The 16,622-nt window shown below is 35.8% G+C and overlaps 1 protein-coding gene across 4 annotated transcripts in view; it reads right to left on the bottom strand.

The window, feature by feature from the left end:
* MRE11 (MRE11 homolog, double strand break repair nuclease) overlaps positions 1–16,622 on the bottom strand; it is a 64,779-nt gene that overhangs the window by 33,478 nt on the left and 14,679 nt on the right. For 2 of the 4 annotated variants that reach the window (XM_019923763.3, XM_073808302.1), the window contains exons 5-11: positions 15,796–15,883; positions 14,334–14,475; positions 11,581–11,695; positions 7,419–7,604; positions 6,760–6,931; positions 5,068–5,148; positions 1,752–1,878 (exon numbers count right to left, since the gene is read on the bottom strand). In XM_019923763.3, coding sequence (XP_019779322.1) covers positions 1,752–1,878; positions 5,068–5,148; positions 6,760–6,931; positions 7,419–7,604; positions 11,581–11,695; positions 14,334–14,475; positions 15,796–15,883 — 911 coding nt within the window. The remainder of the gene's footprint in view (positions 1–1,751; positions 1,879–5,067; positions 5,149–6,759; positions 6,932–7,418; positions 7,605–11,580; positions 11,696–14,333; positions 14,476–15,795; positions 15,884–16,622) is intronic. The other 2 variants (XM_019923764.3, XM_073808301.1) reach the window with 2 other exon arrangements.

The raw sequence follows: 16,622 nt of genomic DNA, 5'->3' as shown, positions 1-16,622 counted from the left end.
ATAATAGCAAATGATTACAATACAAGATGGTAAGTGCTACAACAGAGGTAAGAACAGAAAATATGACACACAGAGAAGAAATAAATTAATTCTTCTCAAAGAACGCTGAAAATAACATGCAGATAGCAAACGCAGTTATCATTTGACTCCAGACTTGCACTGCAACTAAGAAGTCCGCATGCTGCAACTGAAGATCCTGCATGCTGCAACAAAGACCCCACGTGCCATGACTAAGACCTGGCACAGCCAAAAATAAAAACAAATAAAGTAAAAAAAAAAAGACTTGCAGAATGAATAAGACTTACTAAGCAAAAAAGGAAAAAGAAAAAGTATTTTAGGCAGAGGGAAAAGTTTATGCAATGGCTTAGGGGGTAAAGAGGCACAAAGTTCAGTGTGCCTCTTACAAAGTGGTGAGGACAAGTGAATAGAAATCTTTTTTGAATTTCAAGACAGGAGAATTAATATTGCTTCATAAATATGATTACTATATTTTACTACGCCAGACACAATGTTAAGACCATTTACACACAGTATATCATCTAATCCTCACAACAATCCTGTGAGGCAGGCACCGTTATTATCCTGATTTTGTAGACAAGAAAACAAAACATCAGAGATTAAGTAATTTGCATGATGTCACACATGTAGTTAAAGTAGCAGAGCTGGCCAAAACAACAAACAATTTCATGCTTTCGATAAGATATACAAAAGGGTCACTGTTTCCATTCAGCAATTAATGTTTAAACAAAAAAGGGATCATGAGAACAAAACTGACAATGGATGAAACTTAAGTAACATAAAGTACTAGGTTCTATACTCCACATTCTCACAAATGCTACACCCCAAAAATTCAAGGAATTGATAAGGATGGACAATTAAAGTAAATCACCATCAGTAAGTAACTAGCTAAAATTCATAGCATAAAAATACCATTCTCTGATATGGATTTTCCCCCCCTAAAACAGTATTCTATGAGCTCCATTTAAATAGCCAGATGACTGTTTCAGGCTGAATTAACAGCATATACCATTGTGATCACAATTTCACTATGAAAAACAGAAGCTCATTAAATCGGGGTTAATAAAAATCAAGGTAGCGTACATGTAAACAAGGGCCATATTTTTCTATGAAAATTCTGACTCGATAGCTCTAAGGAGATGAGCCTCTGTATTTAAAAGGACCAATACTTCTTAAGAAGAAGCACTGTTTCAGTCAGATGACCTGTTTTTGATAAATGCTAAAATAAGGGCAATTCGTTTTTATGAACTTTAATTGGAAATTAATTATCTGATCAATAGAAACATCAAACTTAAGCCCTTAAGTACATATCTTTTTAACATTCTGGGACACCTCTTATTTCAAAAGACTAGAGTCTTCTTAAATCACTGTACACTGTAAAGCTGAAATATTTAGCCCTGCAAAATTTGAGAGTATGTTCTCTGAACATTAATAATGTATAGTAAATAGTAGATATTTAAACACTTTACCTCTAAAGTATGTTGTTAATCAGCAGCACGTTTTAAAAAAACTACGAAAGGCTTCATTTCTTTATTGATATCCACAAGTTTACAAATGATTTCTATCTAATTTTTAGAAGAGGTTTAATTATTCCAATTATCAGTTTATTTGTCTGAGATATTAGAAAGAATCATAATAAAACATGTTCCATTATTGTTTTATACTTTTACTAGAGATTGATTTATGTGAAGCCTATAAGAGCATTTTTTAATTTGTAAAGATAACTAGCTTACCCGTGTCTTCCTTTTGTTCTCTACGCCTGAAAAAATGGATAACATCTTTTGGATTAGCTACCCGGTCCACAAATTTCTGGCTAAAGCGAAGAACACTGAATGGTTCAAAGCCTCCACTATAGTCCACCTGGAAATACAGAATAAGCTATGAAGGCTAGGAAAAAACAGATCACCAATTTCAGTATTCATGTTTATGTGTAATACTTTTAAGTTAATATGTTAATGTTCCACAATTCATTTTAAAGATCATGATGATGTTATACCATTTATTCTACTGAGAAAATAAAACTTCAAAGGTTTACACTTAGGCAGAACATTGTTTGATGGAATCAAGATACAGTAAGAATTCCACAATGTCAGAAAATTACATCTCCCCATGATAAAATCATCTGAATATCATCTGAAAAGGATGTGAAATTTCTAAACAATTTTTTTTAAACTTTTAAAACAGAAGGAGATTCTCTACCAAAACAAAATGCTGGCCCTAGATGCATTTGTTAATTGGTCTATCATGTAGGGATAAGCTTTTACACTAGACAAAAATAAATGCTGGGAAAATCCATGGAAGAAAAGAAGCTAGTCTGTGAGCTTTGAGAAATGATCACCTTCCTTCAAAACACAGTACAGTCATCCCTCGGTATTCACAGGGGATTGGTTCCAGGATCCCTAAGAACACCAAAATCTGTGGATGCTCAAGTCCCTTATGTAAAATGGCGGAGTTCAACCAGCCCTCCATATCCGTGGATGCAGAAGTGCAGGTACAGAGGGCCGACTGTTTCTATTTATAAAAGAACTAATAATTGCTCTCAAGGCAGGCTCTTTCTAAAGAAGTCTATGGTGGTACCAAGCTCTTTACAAAGAAAAATACTACCTCTCTTTCTAAGAGATATAATTGTTCTCCTAAACTAGCTGTTCTCAAAGTATGCTCTGGGAATCAGCATTGTACCACGTCACCAGCCTTTCCAGATTACTCCTAACCTCCACCCCACTTACCCTCTTCATCATACTTAGCACTAGCTAAGAGTTTGTTCATGTATTCACTATTTGTTTATTGTCTCTCCTCACACCTCCACCTCCTGTAACCCTCGTCTACTTTACCATCACTGTGGCCCTCCTCCCCACCCACCAGCATGCAGAAAGAAGGTACTCAACATACATTTGTTCACTGCATTAGTGAATCAGTAAGCGTCCTCTAGCCAACACAATGTACTTCTGGAATACTACTTACGTGAAAATATTTGTTCTTTTGTTTCCTTAATGAATTAATAATTTAGTGTGTTTAGAAAAAGGAATGCCAATTTTCAATTCAAGTCTGGTTGGTTCTAATGGTATCAGGCAGACACAGATGAGGAACATGGGACCTTCTGCCCTGATAAAGAGAACTATGTGGTTCCCCCGAAGCAACTATGTTTCTGTTACCCAGACCATCTCTACAGCTGCTGCCATGTTCTAAAACAGAAAATGCCAAATGCTCAAGCTATTGGGCCTCCCCAAAACTCTTCAGACATTTTTAACAACTGTACTCCAGCCTAGTTTTATTTGTAATTTTCTGCTCCTAAAAGTCGCAAAGCTCGTTCACTAAGCAAACTTTACTGAGTGTCCACAATGTATAGGCACTCTTTTAAGGGCCAGGGGTAAGGGCCAGGGGTAAGGGCCAGGGGTAAGGGCCAGAGGTAAGGGCCAGGGGTACCACCATAAGTAAAACAGCAGCTTGGCTGTGAAGAAATTCACAAGCTGACTGGGAAGATAAACTATGTAAAGAAGTAATTGCAAGCAGAATGTGATGGTGCTGTAAGAGTATGTACACCGTGCAGTGCAGCCAAAAAAAAAAAACTTTAAAAAAAAATGTAATAAAACATTATTACATATATATGTATATGTAACATTTTATTACATCTTCTGACAGGGAGATGTAATAAAGCCATTCTCTTTCTTGGCAAACTCAAAAAAAAAAAAAGAAGTATGTACAAAGTAGACTGAGGACACAAAGGAAGAAGCAACGACTCTGAAGGGAAGTCAAGAAAGGCTTCTTTTGGGGGCTTCCCTGGTGGTGCAGTGGTTGAGAGTCCGCCTGCCGATGCAGGGGACATGGGTTCGTGCCCCGGTCCGGGAAGATCCCACATGCCACGGAGCAGCTAGGCCCGTGAGCCATGGCCGCTGAGCCTGCGCGTCCGGAGCCTGTGCTCCGCAACGGGAGAGGCCACAACAGTGAGAGGCCCGCGTACCGCAAAAAAAAAAAAAAATTTAGGAGTTGTCATTCTATAGGTGACCATATGCCTAGACTGAACAGAGGGCTAACTGAAAGATAGGAAGGGACAAACATTATTCGTAGTAGAGAACGCCGAAGAGTGATTCAGTAAGATGACAAAAATCTACTGGATTTGACAATTGAAGGTCATCTTTTCCACCTTAGATGGTGGGGTCAGAGCCTTGATTATAGTGGATTGAGGAAGAGAGTATTACATGAGCAATATAGACAATGTATTTTTTTGAAAGAAAATCAGAAAGGGCAGGAGCTAGGAGAAGGGAAAGGCAGAGGGGCAAAAAAAAAAGTCTGTTGTTATTTGTTTGTATGTATCATGATAGAAAAGATAAGCAGGCTTATAGGCACAGGAAACACTTCAATTTCTTAAGACTTTTCTAATACTGTCAAATACTTATCAATTCTTTCCACATATTTATCAAGCACGTGTTATGTGTCAGGAACTGTTCTGGGATCTTTGGATATATTAGTTAAGAAGATTCACAAAGTTCCATGCTTCTACAGAGCGGATAGTTTTGTAACGAAGGACAAACAATAACCAAAATAAATAAATTGGGTGTAGTAGGTTAGGAGGATGTGCTGTGGGAAGAAAAGAAAAGAAAAAGTAGAGAAGGGAAGTGAAATCAGGAGTGTTGGAGAGAGGGTATGGGGGTTGCAATCTTAATTAGGCTGGGGCCCACTGAGGTGACATCTGAGCAGATCTGGAGGAGGTGAGAGCATGTCTGATGCATCTGAGGAATTACAAGAAGGCCAAGTGTCTGGAAGGGAGGGAGAGAAGGGAACAGTAAACGAAGTCAGAGAGCACAGCCAACATATCAAATACAATAGACTACTTAGAAAAAGAGAAAAATAAAGAGAAAAAAAAACCAAACCTATCAAAACGAAACTATGATTAAATCAAATCCTGGCTGCTTTATTATTTTTTCCACCAACGATGACTGCTCTTTTTAGTATACGTACTCTCTTTGGTACTTTTCCCAAAATGTCCATGTAAACTGTACAACACTCTCCTCTGAAAATCAATAAAGTTGAATTTATCTAAAGAGGACTTACTCGCAGTCGTATAAGAGGCTTCTCTGGCTGTCGAGAATTTCCCAGACGTTCCCGTTCTGCATTTTCAAGCATTTCTTCAATCTCAAAATAAAGATATTGTCATGTCTAGGGGGAAGAGGTACTACCGGCTGGCATCTAGTGGTTGAGGTCAGAGAGGACTTGTAAAAATCCTACCATGCACAGAACAAGCTCCCACAACAAAATGTTACCCAGTAAAATGTCAATTGTGCCAAGACTGAGAGACCCCGGGCTCCCTGACTAGGCCAAGACAAATCCATTCATTTTCCTTCTCCCTGGCCTCAGAGATTGGGTTCAGGGACAAGTACATGACCTCAGTCCAGAGAAACTCAATGCTAGGGGTTTATTTGGAACTACTGGGAAAAAAGGATTCTTTCAGCTGTAAGGACAATGTAAGTCTGTGGGCCACCACGTGAAAATGCCTTCCTTAGAGCGAAGCTTAAGACAGAAACCATCAGACTAGGTGGCACAGAACTAGACACAGAAACAGAGAAAACTACAGTCTTAATTTGAGTTTCTGGATCTAGTCATTCTGAAACCAGCAAACTCTTAAACTTTCCAGTTATATGAGTTACATGTTGCTAGTAAGCTGTGACACTGGGTGAGTTATTTTATCTAAGGTTCAACTCTTCTTTCTATAAAATGTGTATGGTAGACTCTACCTACCTATAGCATCATTCAGTGGATTAAATGCAAAATGTTGTCAACAGTGTTCAGAATATATACGCCGCCAATGAATATCAGTGATAATTATCATTATCATGATTTTTATAAGAATGAAACGCAAAGCAGAAGAGCCTACACAGCGTAAGAACTGAATAAGTGTCAGTAATTAATGTTATTAAGCTGTCAAGTTCCATATTATTAAATGCATTTACCCAACTTCATAGTGGCTCTAGAATTTCTGCAGTGGTTCAGGGATGGCAATCTGCATGGTGGGAGGTATGGGACTTACACTGAAGTGACAAGGTGCATAGCACACATTTTAAGATTTTATGTGGAGGGAGATTTCAGGGTGAAAGGGATGTGTGATAGAGATTATTAGCGTAATGGAGATTATTAGAGAGGCTAAGGCTCTCCTCATCTACCATAACATGCTGCCATTCTCCAATCAAAGCCACTGCCTGCTTTCATTAATAAAATGAACAAATTATCAAATTAGGATAAAAAGAGAGAAAAGATTACGTATATGTTTTTGAGAAGGAGGAAAGGATCTGGGAGAGGGGCTTCATTAAACAAAGTTTCTTCTATTTATAACATTCCTCCCTCTGGAAGATGTTAGTTTTTTTTTTTTGTTTTTGTTTTTTGATGTGGACCATCCTTAAAGTCTTTATTGAATTTGCTACAATATCGCTTCTGTTCTATGTTTTTGGTTTTTTGGCCACCAGGTATGTGGGATCTCAGCTCCCTGACCAGGGATCGAACCCACTCCCCCTGTCCTGGAAGGCAAAGTCTTAACCACTGGACTGCCAGGGAAGTCCCTATTAAAAAAAAAAAGAAAAGAAAAAAATTTGATACAACTGAACTCATTTATAAAACAACAGTGGTTCCTGACAGGCTTCACGAGAACGTAACAATATAATGACTTCCCTCTACTCTACTGAAGTATTTAATTCAAGGTAAATAACCTCTCAACTAAAGCAGATCTCACTGACCTTTATCTACAAGAATTACCTTCTCCAAGCAGAAGCTTTGTATGGCTTGGGTTACTTTAGGATTATCGGGGTTAAAAATGTCTGGATGCTTAGCCAGAACGACATCCTCCATGAAAAACTGCCGCACTGTGCGGAGAGGAATTTTCTGCATGTTCATCTTCCTTCCTTTAATACGCAGCAAACCAACGTGTCTGAAATGAGGAGAGGAATGAAAGCATAGTCACATTGCAAACTTCCTCAGGAAAATATGCACATCAAAACTATCATATTTCTAAATTTCTACAAATTATTTATAAAATCACACCCTTCAAAAGTATTTTTAGTAATTTAATCTTAAAGTTGTATCACAGGAAAAAACTTAAACATTCTTCTTCCCCAAAATAAAATCCATTCATACATCATTTTTCCTACAGCACTCTAACTTAAAATTTAATTAATAAAAACATTAGCCTTGAATTGGCCTAATGAGCAGCAAAATCATTAATACCATTGGGATCTTCTCCTGTTGAAAACAGCTTAAAATCTGGGCAAACAGTAAGACTGTATTGAATGATCAATCTTTATGAATAAATCTATCATATAAATAACAGCATCATCAGTACCTTGAGCCTATGAGATGGTTAGACTATCATAGCAAATTTTTCTTAAATTGATTTAAAAACTATAATAATTACTCACTTCTTTACAGCTTCTCCTGGGGAAAGAGAAGTGACCACTGAGCTTCCAGGTTGTGATACGTAAAAGAGCTGTTGTTCATTTTTGGTTGGAGCTATTTTACACTCATGTTCATGGCCCCAGATAACAAGATCAATGAAGTCATCCAAAAACTGTTCTGGAATGAAGTTAGTACTTCCGTGTTTACTCCTATGCCAAGATTTTTAAAAATAAATATTATAAATGTCCAGAGATACAGAAAAACTTCATAATAAGTCTGTATAGATCTTTCTTTCTCCATTAACTAAAGATTTATTACATCCCTTCTATATGCCAGAAACTTTCAAGGGATTGGGGATGCAAAGAAAGTATCTAATTCCTGCCCTCAAAGGGTTTACAAACTTGCAGGACACAGACAAGTAGAAGCCTCAAAGGAGAAAGCAGTCGATTCTACATAAAGAGGCAGATCACGAAAGGCTTTAGAGAGGAATAATTCCCCCTATGGGAAAGTCAGAAAAGCGTGAGCTCTAAAAATGGTAAAAACCTATAAATTGGTCTGAGTGTATACCAGAGTACAGAAAATGGGAAGTGAGTTTAGTCTAAGCTTTGTAAAATAAAGTCAAAACTCTAAATATGTTCCATCCTTTTTTTAATAATATGTTTCTTTTACTGACTATAAAAATAATGAGAATGTCAGTCTTACACAGAGATAAGAGTTTTCAATATTAAATAAAATATTGTATGAATATGTGATTTTCAAACTCTCATTTTATACCTAGATTAGCTGCTATTATTAAAAGATATGTGAAAACCCAAAGAGAGAAGACCAAAAAAAAAAGTTTTCCCTAATACTGATTTATATCACTGAGAATTTAAGTAAAAGTGTTCAAATACTTCAACCAGCATTCACTTAAGGCAAACTGACATTCATTCATTGAACAAATATTTACTGTGTGTCTACTATGTGTCAGGTTTCCCAGGTCTCTTCTAGATACTGAAGACATAGCAATGAACAAAGTCCTTGCTCATTGTGGGGGAAATTAGCAATAATACAATATGTTTATGCATACACACACACACACGCGCGCACACACACACACACACACACATATATAATTTGTCAGGTAGTGACAGGTGCTATAAAGAAAAATAAAGGGAAAAATTACATGGAAAACGGAGGCTACTATACAAAGGGTGGTCAGGGAAGGCATCTCTGACAGGAGACAAATGAGCAGAGAACTTAGAAAAGGGATCAGGTGTGCATGGGAAGAAAGTCCTAGGCAGAGGGATGAGCTGATGGCAGAGGCGCTGACGTGGGAATGTATTCAGTGAGTTCAAGAACAGCAAGGAGACCAGCGTGGCTAAGCAGAATGAATGCAAGGAAGAGCAGGAAGTGAAATCAGAGAAGCTCATGTATCTAGGAATATTTATGTAAAAAACATTTTTTATGTAAAAAACGTTATGATCCTATCACAATTACTGAAGAAATGCAGAATAACTCAAATACGACATGATGTAACTATGCTTTAATGGAGCACTGGTAAAGGGAAGATTATGCTGGTGGGCTGACTCTGATTTGTGACCTAGAAGCTGATCAAAACATCTTTGTGGAAATATTTTGCATGACAAAATTGCTCAGGGTTTACCTTCTTTTGCTGCAAGAGAATGGTCCACATATAGAAACAAATGGAAAATAAAGTAAAATGTAAAAGGCTCAAGAATTCTCACTTAATATGAGAAAACCTGTTTTTTATAATACCCTGAAAACAGTAACAAAAGAAGTACCTAAGAATGCAGAGGATGACAAATGAACCTAACAGAATTACAAAAAAACTATTATAACCACAATGAAGGGGTAAGGGAAAAGGAACCGACCAAAGTAACTTTAGAAAGTGGTGTTTTTGACTAGATATAGTAAGGCTAAGGACTAAAATAACATACAAACACTGTAGCCTAGCTGGCAAATTTGTTTCTCACAGAGCTATGGGTCAGCAATTTTGAAATTACTTTGTTATGTCAACCAGTACTGAAAAAAATAAGTAAACATACCATAGATAATACAATCAAGGTTTCTAACTGTTAGAGAAAGAAGTCACAAATATGTAAAGACAAAAATGAATCCTGTAGGGCTGGATTCGAATCAGTATGAACTCGTGCTTGTTTGTGTTTTTTTAACACATGTATACATACAGACATGTATGCATGGATTAGTGAATATACATATATTTCTTTAACTCTAGTCATGAGGGCTAAGAGACCCACAGTAGCAATAAGCACATTTAGTGGCCATATCTGGGTTTCAAAATACCACTCTCCAATAAAAGCAATTAGGACTCCTTGGAGAAGTGGTTGATTCCAGGGCTTGAGGAGAAAAATACAAGATGAGCCAGGAGCATCTTGTGGTACTAGGTTAAGGACATGCTCAAAAAACAAAAAGGAAGAGGGCATGTTGAAAGGACATAGAAGCCAATGTAAAAAAGCTCCCAATGGTCAGAGTTGAAACAACCTGAGCAACAAAAACAACATCAAAAAATTAAAGGATTGGATTATAACTCAAAGAATTAAATAAACATCCCTGAGTCCACAGTAACATAAATAAATGAATGAATGAATAAGTACATAAATGAGAAGGGACAAATTTTCCTAACAGAAGAATTTCAATTAATAATTATAAAAAGAATGAGGGAAAAAAAAAAAATCAGAAACACCACCACAGTATTAATTGCTGGAAACAAGATCCACCAATGGATGCTAAAATTTGTGGGCAAAAGTTTACGTTGAAACAGGATGTTCACATAGTCTCAATGTATTTTTCCCCAAATATTTATTAATTACAAAGTAGAAAATGGGACCTCTACAGCAGAGAAACCTGGTCTACACCACCTTAATTGAATGATCAAGATTATTAACATCACCAGTAACCAGCCATACCAACATTATACTACCCATTCCCCTAACCAATGCTGCCATTCCAAACTTTCATTCTGGCTTGGAATCGCTGATAATTGTTCCTTCTGACTTATCCCTACCTTGGGAAAGTACAAAGTGTAGCAGAACTGGAAAGCCCTCAGCAAGAGAAGGAACAAACTCCCAGTTTGTTATATGGAGACCACACATATCAAAACTCTGGACTGCTCCTCCTTTAACTACACTGTTTATTCAAGAATATACATAAGGCAACATAAGACTGCCCCCTAAAGCCTTTCTTTCACCGAGTACCAGTGATGGGTAAGTACCACAGTATTCTGCTGTCCATAAATATCTGTTCAATAAATAATAAATTATATAATCAGGCCCCAAATCCCTTTAGATTCTTCCTTAATTAACTTCTCAGCTTTGTCCCTTACATATCATTCTCACTACCATCACTGTTACCATCTCACACTATTTTTTACTATAATGATCACATAATAAATCTTGCTTCTTCAAATCTCTATTCCTTTCAATCAAACCTACACCCTGCCAACAGATTAAATTTCTTAAAACTACTAACAAAAGAAAGTTGATCTAGCTATATTTAATATTCTGGAAAAACACTTGTATATATGTACCAGGAAAAATCTCTAAGAATGTTCCTAACAAAAAGGTTTAAAAAAGCAAAAATCTGGAAATAACACAAAACACTCACTAAGAGGAGAGAAAGCTGAACTGTATACATCAGTGAAAATGAATTACCCTTTTAAGCATCAAAATGGATGAATCTTAGTAACATAATGTTGAAGAAAATAAGCCAACTGCAAAATATAAAGTATGGTGTTCCAGTTATACCAAAACTAAATAAAAAATACTCATAATGAATGTGTATGTGATTAAACAATAAAGAAAAGCTATGGACAGATGAAATAAAAATTGAAGATAGTGCTTCCTCTGGAGTTTGAGGAAAAACGTGTGATCAGGGAAGGGCCCATGGGGTAGGGTACTGGTAATGTTCCACTTCTTTCTGAATTTAGGATTATTCATTTTATGGTTCTTCTTATCCATATGCTAGAAATATTCTTTGTAAGTATGAATATATACTGAAAACAATTTCAAGATGCAGTCACACAGTGCATATCGAAGTCTTGCCTGATCCTGCACTGACAACTTTCAAAGCATCAGGAGCATTTTACTGAAATAGGTAAGCTTGGAAACAGAGATTTGGGGAACCTCAATACTTGACTCAAAAATTTTCAGAGACTACTTTTACCTGTTCTGATGAATCACAAATAAGTTAAACCAAGAGTTCCCATCTTCTTTTGGTCTCAACATTGTCACTTTTTTGTTGACGAACATTCGATAGAGCCTTTCATCTGGAATGGATCCTGAAATGGATATTACATTATTTTAAAAGTGGTTTCTTACTCGGTTTTAAAAAACGAATATGTTTTGCTTCTAAATTATGTGCTTCTCTGAGTATTTCACTTTCCTATTAGAGAGATATTCGAAATGTGATGTCATTAGTTACGAATAAACATGTTCCAGGTTCATGCCTGACAGCTGCTAAGCAGTTAGTTGCATTTGAAGAATGTTTTCCAGGTCAAGCATATATACTTTCAAGATCTGGAAAATGTGGAATAAAAATTTGAGTTTTCTATGCTCAAATTCTTATTAAAATTTTTAATAATATTGTTTTCCACTCTCCCTTTATTTATTCTAAGTATATATGTACTTTTGATTTAACATATACGTTGTAAAATACACAGGAAGAGATATTACAGGGGATGAGATTAAAAATGTATTTAAAAATAATCGTCTTATGTATATTATGCTTTTAAATAAAAATACTGTGCTTTTTAATAATTTAATGACTTTTAAATAACTCTTCCTATTCCCTAAAGGATCACCTTAGTCTAGCGAAGGAGACCAACAAAAACAATTAAACATGAAAATTGCAATTTTAAATATTATAAAAGGGAAAAAAGTCAGGATGCTAAGATGGGGATTATCACTGGGAGGACAAGGTTGCTACTTTATGGAGTGATTAGGGAAGGGCTGGGAAGAAAGGTCAACACCACGTAAGTATAAGAGCTAGAAGAGGTCTAGCTTCTAAAAAGAATTCCTAGTGTGGCCAATGAAATAGATGGTGGCATGCAGAACATATAACTGGAACAAAAAAGTCAAGACATAAAAAAATCCAGGGCATTAGAAGGTTGATCTACTTGGGTGTCGAAGCACTGAGAACAGACAAAATTGGAAGGTAGGCAAGTAAGAAAATTGAGGGAATGGAGAAGCCAGTTTAGCCAGTTGGCAATTAGCTTCAAGGGTGTTTGCAGGCAGGAAAGGAGGTGTCAGTAGGAAGCAAGGAGAACAGTGACTTGCCCTCCACCCCTTCTGCCCTAAAGCCCATAAGAGGCTACGAGAGAACTACGTGGGACACAGTAACCTCAGGGGCCACTCAGTTTCACTGAGGGTTAGAGAGTACAGGCAGCATTCAGAGACTGATGAAATGAGGGAATTTGCTAACTAAAAAGAGCTCTAGAGTATACAGAGCTGGGGTGAGAGGAGTGGGTGGAGCGTAGAGACAGAGTCCAGTTAAGGAAAACAGAACAGGATGAGATGAGAGTTTGGGAGAAAATGGATGACTGAAGCACTTTGCTTCTGGCAGTGACTGAGGCATAATGGGATCTGTCCTTAGTCTGAAAGTAGGAGGATCAACCATTTTCTGCAGATATGATCCCTAACGTTACAGTGATTAAAATATCTGTTAGTAGTTTTTAAAAAAAGCATATTCCACTTCCTGCTCTATCACTTGCAAAATCAGACATAATTCCTTGATCGCATTTTCCATATCTCTAAAATATAGATAACCACGATGCTTTTCTACTTGTTGGCGAAATCATGAAAATTGGGCAAAGACTATAAGCTTCCTAGAGAAGCTTCCTAGAGAAAGTATTTAAATAAACCATCCATCATAATTATTCTTTAAAAAACATACACAAAGAGAAAAGAAGTAAATAAGATTTTTCTAAGGCTTCTATTATACTAGTCACTCAAAAACTAATAAAAACTATGTAGAAGCTGCAGTGTGAATTTTTTTCTCAATTTCTCTTGCGGTACTTTAAGGTTGGTTTAACATGAAGTATAATTTTTATAATACTCTATACACTACAAAATCAATAAAACTATTGCATCCATAAAACAAATCAAACTGAACTTAATCCAAGGAAAACACAAAAAATAGCCTTTGAATGCACTCTAAAAATAGTTTTCCATTCATATGGAATAAAGCCTAGCAAAAACAAGCTTTTACCTACTGGACACTAAATAAGTTGAAGATAGTGAAGCTGGTAAAGGAAATTTTCTGAGCATTGTAAATGATAGCTCTAGATTAGCACTGTCTAATAAAAATATCATGTGAGCTACTAAAACAGGCTAAATATGTAATTTTAAATTTTTTAGTAGCCATATTAAAACAAGTAAAAGAAACAGGTGAAATTAATTTTAAGATATTTTATTTAACCCAAAATACCAAAGGTATTTTACATTTTTTCCTAAGTCTTTGAACTCTGATGTGTATTTTATACTTATAGCATATCTCAATTCAGACTAGCCACATTTCAAGTGCCCAGTATCTACATGATTACTGTATTGGGCAGTGAAACTTTAGAACTTTCAAAGACTTCCAAGATATCAAAATGCAGTTTTTCTAATTACTCGATAAATGCTAATGTTCAGGATTTTTATTGGAGTCTAAAGGAAAGAAAAAATAAACAATAGATACTAAAGGAGAAATATTTTTTCACCAAAACTGCTATTAAAAATAAGTATCAAGGACTATTGGTGCTTATAAAATACTAAAAAATTTCTACCAAAACCTTCTATCATTTTTTTAAGTCACCCATAAGGAATAATTAGATTTGCCTCACTTCTCCCCAAACAGCAGCAAAGTTAACTCCAGAATTTGGTTTCCTAGCTGCTTAAACATTTATTGACATAAATAGTAAAATAAAACCATCTTACCTAAGCCATATAGAGCAATTTTTGTGCTTCCTTTTTGAAGCAAAACCGGACTAATGTCTATCTTCTCCACAGACATTGAACGTCCAAAGTGATTTACAAATCCAGCACAACTTAAAATATCCAGGGCGCAGAGTAAGTCCGCCTATGGACAGTATTTTCAAATAATATAAATGTATATCTAAAAATAAGTAATCTGCATATCATATTATTACTTATTAAAAGTATATTTTATATAGTAGTTACAAAAACCTAGATTAGGATAATGTCTTCTCAAAACAAAATTACAATAGTAAAAGTATTCGCTATCGTTTTTCTATTACAAGTGACCCACTGCGACTGGAATCACATGCTAAATGCAAAGTTAACATTTCATCAAAACTTATGATGTCTTGTCCACTAAAAAATAACAAACAGCCATGAAATCAGTGCCTTGTCATATTAAGCAGACCTCTTAAGAGGTGAGAAAAAAAAGACTAGCTAAGTAGTGATTTATAATACATTAATGACCAGATAAAACAAAAAGGTATTTTGAGATTATTTTAGGAGCCCTATTATTAAAGATCTTCCTCGACTTACAATGGGTTTAGGTCCCAATAAATCCATTGTGAACTGAAAATACCGTTAAGTCAAAAATGCAGTTAAAGCACCTAACCTACCGGAAATGATAGCTTAGCCTAGCTTACTTTAAACATGCGCAGAACACGTACATTAGCCTACAGTTGGGCAAAGGTATAAATACCTTCACAATAAAGTATGGAGTATCTTGTGTAATATACTGAATAATGTACTGTAAGTGAAAAACAGAATGGCTGTATGAGTACAGAATGGCTGTAAGTGTAGCAGCTGTTTACCCTCGTGACCTTGTGGCTGATCGGGAGCTGTGCCTCGCTGCCTTTGCCCAGCATCACAGGAAAGTATCTTCCCACGTATCGTTAGCGCAAAAAAGATATTCAAAATTCAAACTTCAAAGTGCAGCTTCTACTGAATGTATATCCATTTCGCACCACTGTAGAGTTGAAAAATCTAAGGTCGAACCCTCATAAACTAGGGACAGTCTGTACTTTCATATCAAACAGAAAATAAGATGTTCTAATTTAGATTTAAAACTGTTCATGAAACCCTCATTTCCTACAGGTGAGATTTATGTGATAAGAGATACAAAAGCCCTTGGTAAACTGTAAAGCATTATACAAATGTTAGGTGTTTATTCCTCCTCCTGGTTCTTATTGTTAACCTTGGCACTTATGAAATAAATGTGTATGCCACATGCCATTTATTATTCCAGATTTTTAAAAATTATCAAAAAAGCAGTATAAAAGCTTCTATGAATGATAAAAAGTCAATTTGAACTTCTGACTCAATTTGACTACAAATTGCTGGGAAGAAGTGAAAGAATGCTTTCCAAAGACAAACTAAACTGATCGTTCCTAAAATTTCAACAAACTAAGAACCCAATAATTACCCCCGTAGGATCATCATGATTGCCATGAATACTAAACACAGGAATTGAAATGTTGAGATTGCTATCTTCGTAGTTCACCCATGGAAACCTTAAAAGAAAAGAAAGAAAGAAAAGTTTCTGTAAGAGACAAAAGCTGTTTCCCCGTTATCCTCCTCCAAAAAATTAATACAGTTATAGGCAAACTGGATGATCTAAGCTGGCAAATGACCACTAGTTTGGAGATTTAAAAAGATAAAATCCTAGGCAGCAGTTCATTTTAATTCAAGTTTCAAAAGTTCTCAAAGTACTACACTTTAAAAGAAAACCATACAAATATATGATGCTTATGAATTGTATGAGATTTGAATATCTGATTAATAGGAAATAGGCTTTCAAAATTTTGAGAGCCTTTATAAAAGGTTTTTATTTGTAGAAGCGAGAGGGGAAATACACCTACTCTGGAATCCAAAAGACCTAGATTGAAAACTCCAGCTCTATCACTTACTGCTTGGATGACTTAAAGTTTCCCACCCACTGTTGCCCCTAGTCACCAAGGTTCTCTTCTCAGAGGCAAATAACATTAGGAATTTCTAGTGTATCTGTGCAAAAATATCTTATACCTCTAAAGCAAATAAATACATCTTCCTTCTTAAACAAATGGTAGCACAATACAGATTTCTGCCCCCTGCCTTTATCACTTTACATACTTTATAAATCATTCCATATCAGTACATAAAGAGCTTCCTTGTGATTTTTTTAGCTGGACACTGCATGGATTATTATAATGTGTTTAAGTAGTTACCTATCAATGGACATTTAGACTATTTCCAGCCTTTTGTTTTACAAAT

The sequence above is a fragment of the Tursiops truncatus genome, chromosome 8 (assembly GCF_011762595.2).
Source record: "Tursiops truncatus isolate mTurTru1 chromosome 8, mTurTru1.mat.Y, whole genome shotgun sequence".
NCBI classification, from domain to species: domain Eukaryota; kingdom Metazoa; phylum Chordata; class Mammalia; order Artiodactyla; family Delphinidae; genus Tursiops; species Tursiops truncatus.
The sequence above is the reverse complement of the archived record's forward strand: the minus strand, read 5'-3'. Positions and strand labels throughout refer to the sequence as shown.